Raw genomic sequence first — 8830 nt, 5'->3', positions numbered from 1 at the left:
CTCTCTCTCTCCTAAAATACATTTTTCAGACCTAAAAGCTTCCCTAACGCATGGAATACGAAGGGAGAGAGCATGAGGTAGAAAGCAAGATTCAAAAGTATGGAATTGTTTTGTGATAGATGGTAGGTATTGAGAGAGTACACAAAACCCTTGAATCAATGATTTCATTATCAAGCACACATGGCTTGACACAATAGACCCCCATATCCATTATTCACTTAGGCTTTGTAATAGAGTTCCCCTTTATTGTATATCTTTTTATTTTGGAATACCCTTATATGGATTTTTGTGTTTACTTTGTCCTAGAGAGATTTATTCATAGAACTATTATTTCACCTCAAAAAACAAATATTGTCATCCTAAAGAGTCTAGAGATTTCAAAATATGATCAATAGACCTTATATGCCCACCAACGTTTCAAATCTTTTTAACATTAGCAATTTTTTCTTATAAGTTTAGGTTTAATAATATTAATTGCTTCAAACTACATCATTTGTATTTTCTACTTATGTTTTCTCTTAGAGTTTCCTAAACATACAATGATCCCTATTTTTGGTTATAGGCTTAATTATAGTAAATGGTTACATTGATATTCTATTGTATTCTCTTAGGTTCTCCTAAACAATGGTGCTCCCAATTTGTGCTTTAAGTAGAGATCATGCTTTACAAGCACATTCTTATACAAGATAGATATATGTCAAATCAAGAACACAATTTTAATGAATATACATGGTTGATTCTTGAGTACATAACTTACATGTCTTTCCCTCTCCAAGAGATAAAACATAAATACAATGTAATGCTTATGACCAAGGCCATTCTACATTTTCATTACTTTTGAAAGTGCACACATATGTGCCTAATGATTGACCCGATGTACACGAACGAGGGCTTTTAATATGCAAGTTGCAATTGGACTTATAAATCAAACTATCACTATGGTACAAGTTGTTATGCAATGCCAATAATCAATGGGGTGATGTAATTGTAAATAGTGTTGAAACTAAGAAAATGAGCCATCTAGGGATGACCTTTGAGTATTTCTCACTAAAAATGGTAGGTTTGATCTATTACCCCCTTGGAAGTGCACTCCATTGTCAATGAAAACAATGCACTTAGTGTTAATCAATAAGGTGATATAAATGCATTAACATTGAGATAGTTGGTAAATCATAAGATGATGAATTTGTAAGTTCATCTACTCTCAACAATTATTGTTCTCTATTAAGATCCAATTGTACATATAGTTGGAACACTTGTGAGTGAGCATTGTATGGCTAAGTTATGGCAAACTAAAAAGATGATTTTGCATTCCAGATTTGTTTGACATCATTACACAATTAAAAAAGTTATATTACCATCTTTACAATATCCACGACAAGTCTATGTGATTTGCTGAATGGCTTACACCTACAAAGCAAAGAATTCAAAAAGGATATACATGCTCACAATAGTTTTGATATTTGTATCAATGGATATAAATGTTGATCAACTTTTGCCCAAGATCAGAGTGCTTATGAGGTCATGGATCAATATACCATTATATAGAACCTTTCTTATGAAATGTGAATGATACCAACGACCAAACTTTGCACAACTTTATGTTTAATCAAAAATGAGTTAGCAAATTGTATGGGGGCTATGCCAAGACTTCTACCTAACTTATTTGAGGTGCTTGATGCATAATCACTACATTTATACACAAGCATTTAGATCTATGGGTACACCCTTCTAAAACAATCCATCGATAGAATTAAGGATGACTATTTTTTACTCCAATTCACTTCTAAACAATACGATGTTTTGGTAGTAAGTGAGATTGCTACAATTATGCCTAGGCAATGTGATGAGGATGTTATTCATTATCATGATGCTCATGTTTCGGTGAAGTTTTTTGTATTATTATGCCTAACTTGCATAATTCATATGTACCCATATTATACCTCTCTTTTCTCAAAGAGAGGAGGAAGTCATATAACAATTCCTGATGGGGATTTGGGTTCCAATGTAAATCTCAACAAGCTTCCAAATAGTATGGTGTTACCTATTTATAGTTCTATACTTTTTAGCTTCATGTTCATGATGACATTGACATATGCCTCTTACACAATGATCACTTGTTATAACAATACATTGTGGATGCTTATTTATAGCATTGAGAAATTTAGCGTAGCTAGGTGCCATCTTAATCAATCAATTTTGCAAGAACTAAACTATATAAAGGATTGTCAAGCACAATCAATGCATTGAATGAAGCCTCATGAGACTTTTATAAGCAAGGCTATTATAACTATATAACAATGTTATATTACATGGGAACCAAGATTTATGTGGCGACTATATTTAAGATAGTTTGGTAATTGTGCAAAGCAAGGGAAAACCCAATCTCCTCATAGTCATAACTTATTCCTAAGTGGGAAAATTTTGTTCATACTTTATTGCTTGGTAATACTTTCTATAATCAAACTACATGGTCAAACTATTTTTCGATGATCCCCCTAAAGAAGAGACCCACCTAGGTCTGATAAGTATCAATATATAAACATAAATCTGATGAAACTCCCTCTATCATAGCCACAATCATAGTCTTAGCTCCCCATTAGTGCTAATAGGGCATCTACATTTTTGTTGTGTCAAACATGTATCCATCTCCAATCATTGCCATCTATTGATAAGAGCCTTTCCATGCCATTTGTACTATCTCTATGAGCCTATCTATTATTATATCCAAAAATTCAATATTTAATTCCAACTAACTCTGTGTTGCATTTGCTTAATGAGAAAGAGATCATACTAAATATTGACATGAATGTTTTGCACAAATAAATTCTTATAAGAGCAATATAACCTCTCACTCACTACTTTGACAAATTTTTCATTCTTTGATACATGCTTGTTTCATATAGGAAAATGCTCTAAATTATTTTGTAATCTCATTCCCTATTTCAAGAGTCTTATTGTCTACTTCAAGAATCCTTTAATACCTTGATTTCTTTTATCTTCATGACATGACTTTAGTTAGCCCATTAGTAAAAATTCATTAACCTTTAGTAACTATATTTATCAATAATAGTTATTCATTGTCCTTTTACAGATTACAAACAACTACTAATTATCAATAACATTTTTTTGTAAATAGTTGATTTATTGCATGTTTTTATTACACTTATAAAAATCATATTCGCAATATTTTTTTTGGGAATTTAGTTTTTCTAAGTGGTGGTTATTCCTACTTTCCAATATAATCATTCTTTATATTACCAATTGAAAAGTGACATGATTTGAACTCTCTCCCTCCCTCCCTCCCTCCCTCCCTCCCTCCCTCCCTCCCTCCCTCTCTCTCTCTCTCTCTCTCTCTCTCTCTCTTCGTGAAGATAATTAATTTAAGTAGCAATATTTACATATCAGACCATCATGTTAGCTAAGAAAAATAGAACAAACACAAATCAAGGCAAAAGGCTACCAAGACCCTAACACACAAATATCACTAGAAAGGACAGCTTGTGTAGAGCAAACAATATCTAGTCATGGAGCAACAATGTTAGCAAAAATCAGATCAATTAAAACCATAGAGATCTGCCATAACACTAAACCACGAACACAGGCCACATGATCACGAATACTTGAGGTCGAATAAAAAATAAGGGCATTCCAAGTATGCCAGATATGCCACAGAGCTGTCCATCTAAGGAAATGGAAAAGGCAAGAATAATCTAATTACAAAGCAAACTTAGAAATCATCCTTCCCTTAATCCACAAACAAAGTCATATCCACTGCTAAGTCGCCGAGGACTACACATGGGAAACAAAACTCCAAATCTATCAAGCAACAGGCCAAGAGACAAAGAGATAAAGCAATCTCTTATCACATGCAGTGCAAAATACATAGTAACCACGGCAGATCTTGTGAGCACGCAACACAACCCGAATTGGAAGACCCCCAATAAGCAATGCATTCGCATTCAATTGGCCTAAATCTACCTTTTCAAGATTATTCTAGTCACTGTGGTTAGATATAATGCTACACATGAATCTCATTCGACAAGGTTTTATACGAAACCTCAATCTTCGCGTAACACGTAGGTGTGAATGATAAAAGTGCTTATCATTCTGCTTTGCGCTTTGATATGCGTAGGAGGATTTTGCCTCCTCGATATATTTTCCATTCTCAACAACAATTTCCTTCTCGTGCTTCAATTGCTAGTTTACAAAGAGTGGATCCTGTAGATGTGATCCGTAGTGAGATGGAGAGATTTCAAGCTACTAAAGCTATGGATGTTAAAGGTAAATAGAAAGTGGTGATTCAATAGTTTTCTCTTGTGATTTATCATGAGACTTGCTTTATAAAATGTTAAAGGCATTTCTTCGAGCAATAAGCAATATCGGTTGTCGAAAATTATATTAGTTGGTAATTGAGATGCTTTTGGTACTATGGAGCACAAACAACATACTTTGGTAGAATGTTCTTATGTATATAAGGACATTACAATGTTTCTTTAGTGATCGAGTTCCACATAAATCTAGAGTTATGTTGATTGTTATATCTTCCTTGCAACAATCCTTGTTTTCTCAGGGCCCTCGCTACATATTTCTCATGTTCAAAATCGTATATGAGAGGAAGATTCTGTCGTGGTTGGTTGGTGTATATGCTCCTATTGCTTGAAAACGCTGTCAGCTTTGGAATGACTTGCATTGCCTTTCCATAGCTCATCGAGAATTTATTATGGGTGATTTTAAAGTATATGTATCTATGGATCAAGCAACTTCAATACACTCAATCATGGATGGTCCTTAGCAACAAGCTTGGGATACAATGACAACTGTCTTTGAAGCAAGACATGTGATCTTGGATGCATCCTTCACGATCTTAATATATTTATTATTCTCTTCAATATCCAAATACCTAGGCCAGACTTCATAGGATCCATATTTGTCTCAGTGATTGTTTTCTTCTTGCAATCATTGATATGTGGATAAAGCGATAACATGTATTATTAGATCATTATCCTTTAGTTTTGGATTTAACTCACAAGTATATTCATGTCCTTAAGACTCTGCTTGCTTATTTACCACTACATTTCAACCAATCTTTTAAGTTGCAAAATCAATTTTTTTAATGTATCTAGCAATTGATTGCTTCTTTTAGCTTGAGGATCATATTTAGAGGAATGGAAGCATGGGTTATCTTTAGAGACAATGCACATACAATGTACCAACAATATGATATTCAACATGTTTCTTTTCGAGCTGAATTGCAACATTCACAAACTTTATTGGCTCACTCGTCTCTGTATCAATCAAAGGATACTACTTATAATGCTCACATGCATTGAATGATTGAAATGTAGAGTTCAATCTCTTCAAGAGAAAGAATATAGTAAATACAAATTGTTGATCAAGGTGAAATTTTTTCATGATAATAACTCTCAATCTCATCAATTTTTTACTCGTTTACGCCAAAAATACACTCAAAAAAACAATGCATTGGATGAGCAAGGTGTTATGATTATTGATCATGCTTCCATCATTCAAATGTGCATTGACTATTATAAATCTTTGTTGGGTCCACAAGAGATTCTTTTTTATATTGCTCTCTACCCGTTGATACATTTGTGATTTGGTTAGTAATCAAGTTAAGCCTAAATGGATTGATTTGATAAAGACTGAAGTGGAGGATGTGATGTCCCATTTACCACGAAGAAAAAGCCCCGGCTAGGATGGGCTTCCTAATGAGCTATTTTTAAGGCATGTTGAGCAACTTAAGTACTCACACACACACACTCTCTCTCTCTCTCTCTCTCTCTCTCTCTCTCTCTCTCTCATATTTCAATGCCAAAAGTCATCACATGAGACCTTGTCCTTAGCCCATCACCCTAGTGCAACATTAATGAAACAAATGAGGCAAAGAGAGTTATTGGTATCATTTTCAACATTTTTTTCTAGGAGAGAGAGAGAGAGAGAGAGAGAGAACATGTGCAACCACCCTTCTTCATGTCCTTGCTTGGCTGACATACTTTCTTCCCAATTATAATTGGGTTGATCACCACACTACCAAAGCTTCATCTTCAAAGGGGAGCCTAATATGGCTACCTAGCTTTTACTACAAGACAACTAAAATACCACAAAATCCCTTGTTTTTACTTTCTGAATTCATATATTAACAGGCTATTCTTATTTAGCATAAAACAAAGCTTGAATAATATATCATGTGACCTTGGAAAAAGCTTTATAATGAGCATCCAAAACAAACCTGAGAGCTTAAATGAGTAACTCATCAACAAAATTTGATAGACTCCTCTTTCCAATCTATTTGCTCCACCAATATACCCTCAACCACAATTAAGCTACTAACGTCACTTTGACCCCCCAATATAGTTAGGAAATCCTAAATTTATGGTAATCTAATTGTTCATTGCGTGGTCTCTACGGTGCCTTAAACTAGTTTTTCATACTTTTGGCATCACCTATTCAGCAGGCCAACTGTCTCATTTATTGAAACTAGTATATATTTGTTTATAGAATGAACTTGGTAGAAGCTCAAAAAGGAATGACTCATTAAAAACTTTCAACCCCCACAAGGGTGTAAAAATAAAGACTGTTGACATCTCCAAGATGGATTCTGCAAGTCTGTAGGTTTTAAATCTTCAAAATGGTGTTTGTTCATAGCCACTTCATCTCCCAAACACTAGCAAAAATTAACATTATCAATGAACCATAATCTCATTTTGAGTTGATACTTAATCAAGACGAAAATGCATTCATTTGGAGTCGATTCCTCCCCTTAAAATTCAGAACAAGAAAATTTCACTGCACAAGTCTAATTGCAGTTCGCTACATGTACATGAATATTGTGTTCGAAGGCATTACAATTTAGCAATAATCGTGCCACATCTAGAAGACAGCCATCATAAACCCAAAAATTGAGCTTGCAACAGTAGCTTTTAGCTTTAGCACCTTTTGATAGAGTTTTGGTTGGCTATAATCTTTACCATGGACCTGGCTATGGTCCTTTCCATTTTAGCATGGCCTCTAATATTGAGAAGTTTTAAATATTTCCTGGTTTTAAAATCTCCGTGTAAGATACGAGAAAGTCAAAATGATATTAAGCTAACCAAAACAGTGCTTTAAAATTACAATAAAGTCAATTACGATAACAGCTCGCACAAAATGGAAGGAGTCCTGTGAGTCCATGAATTTTCTCATGTAATGTTAGCTTTATAAGCAGCTTTGCAGAAAATCTCCCTTAAAATGAACAAATTATGCATAACCAACTGGTGTGAATCTTTCAAGGACAAACACTGATGACTGAATATCACAAGCACAAACATTTATGTACAATTCACTCAGCAAACTTACTTTTCACTTCTAACCAGTATCGCTGCTCTCTGCAATACCCTCTGCAGAGGTGTCCACTTCAGTGTCAACATCTCCCCCGTCATCTGTCTGCATTATCTCAGGGAAGAATACCTCCCCCGGATAGATCCCTTCAAATACCTGTTTGCATATATCATAAGAAATACATCAAATAAGTACTCATGACCACCTCAAGTTAGGCTTGTGCATCATGCATTTTCCTTTTATGCCTTCACCAAAAGCAGGACTTGAGTTAAAGACAGAAGCTTATGGGACCTCTTTAGCACAGGCCACTGTACTTTGATAATCCAGAGTCTCATCAGGCATGCAGCAGACTCCAACATCACCTGCCCACTGCATGAAATGCCAAGACACATTAAATGTACCACTGATTTCGGCCTTTCAAACAAGTTCCTCATGCAGCTGCAGTAGCTTCTGAAAAGTACAAATATGACCAACCAACCTTCATGGCATCTGAAACCCGTTTGTGTTGTGTGTAAATAACTCCCCACAATAAAGTAGGTTTATCGCCCAGAACTGCCTTCTCACTTGGCTCAATATTACAACCCTCCACTGCTTCATTTGAATTACAGCAGTTAAAAAGAATATTTGTAGCTGCCCTCAAAGCCTCCACACCAGCTGTCGCATCTGAGCAAGCCATAGAAAGTTGTACAAGAAATCTTGCAAAAAAACAGGGAACCATTAGGCCTCATTTACTAATAACAGATTAATTTTAAAAGACTCACCACAGCTTACCGCCCTTCAGGACAGACAGAACAGGTATTCCCTAGCTGCAGAACTCGAATAACACCCTTTTCTTTTGCAATAACAGCTGAATAAAAGTTCACATTAAATGAGCAGATATCAAGCTGCTATTATATGAAGGAAAGAACAAATGAACAAATCCTCTTACATCGGGGAGGGAAAGTCACCATAAGTGTGGACAATTCTGGATCTATCGACTTATCTGTGATGCAAATACTGCGAACAACTTTATGGCCTGCCAGGGTCTCATTCCCTTCTGACATACTGCAATCCTCTTGACATGCAAAAATTTTGTGAATTGTGGGGTAGAATGATGGTCCAGCCACAAGCTTCTCAGAATATATCAGTTGACCTGATGAAGTCTTCACCCCTTTATACCTATGGCTTGTCTGGAGGTAATAGGTATTAATAAACATACTAAAGAAAGTTTGTTCTCACACAAATGCAGGAGTGTAGTAGGATTTGAGTGTTCACGTTACCTTATCCCTAAGAATTTTTTCCACTGGCATTCGCAATACCTGAAACATCGGAGCAAACATCATGTAAGCAAAGGACAAAATAACAAGCAACACGCATTTGTATGTCCCTGTGCTAACTCTTCGCACTTTGATGGCCTCTTTTACTAGACAATTTGTCCATTACTGCATTGTGGATGACACAGAGAGCTCCTATAGAGATTGAGCAAATAGTACATATTGAACAGTGCTCAATT

The 8830-nt window shown here is 35.3% G+C and overlaps 1 protein-coding gene across 4 annotated transcripts in view; it reads right to left on the bottom strand.

Moving 5' to 3' along the window:
• Positions 1–6306: 6306 nt before the first annotated feature.
• The window catches only part of REP (Rab escort protein), a 61685-nt gene continuing 59161 nt past the window's right edge, over positions 6307–8830 (bottom strand). For 2 of the 4 annotated variants that reach the window (XM_087689214.1, XM_087689217.1), the window contains 7 exons: positions 8598–8636; positions 8267–8507; positions 8110–8185; positions 7817–8033; positions 7630–7707; positions 7357–7494; positions 6737–7056 (listed from right to left, as the gene is read on the bottom strand). In XM_087689214.1, coding sequence (XP_087545340.1) covers positions 7366–7494; positions 7630–7707; positions 7817–8033; positions 8110–8185; positions 8267–8507; positions 8598–8636 — 780 coding nt within the window. In that variant the 3' untranslated portion in view covers positions 6737–7056; positions 7357–7365. Of the gene's footprint in view, positions 6686–6736; positions 7057–7123; positions 7495–7629; positions 7708–7816; positions 8034–8109; positions 8186–8266; positions 8508–8597; positions 8637–8830 lie in introns of those variants that run through there. The other 2 variants (XM_087689216.1, XM_087689215.1) reach the window with 2 other exon arrangements.

This window comes from Lygodium microphyllum, chromosome 12 (genome assembly GCF_053477565.2).
Source record: "Lygodium microphyllum isolate KBCC chromosome 12, Lygodium_microphyllum_v1.1.10, whole genome shotgun sequence".
In the NCBI taxonomy this organism is placed as follows: domain Eukaryota; kingdom Viridiplantae; phylum Streptophyta; class Polypodiopsida; order Schizaeales; family Lygodiaceae; genus Lygodium; species Lygodium microphyllum.
Note: the sequence above shows the minus strand (reverse complement) of the source record. Positions and strands in the feature narration are given on the sequence as shown.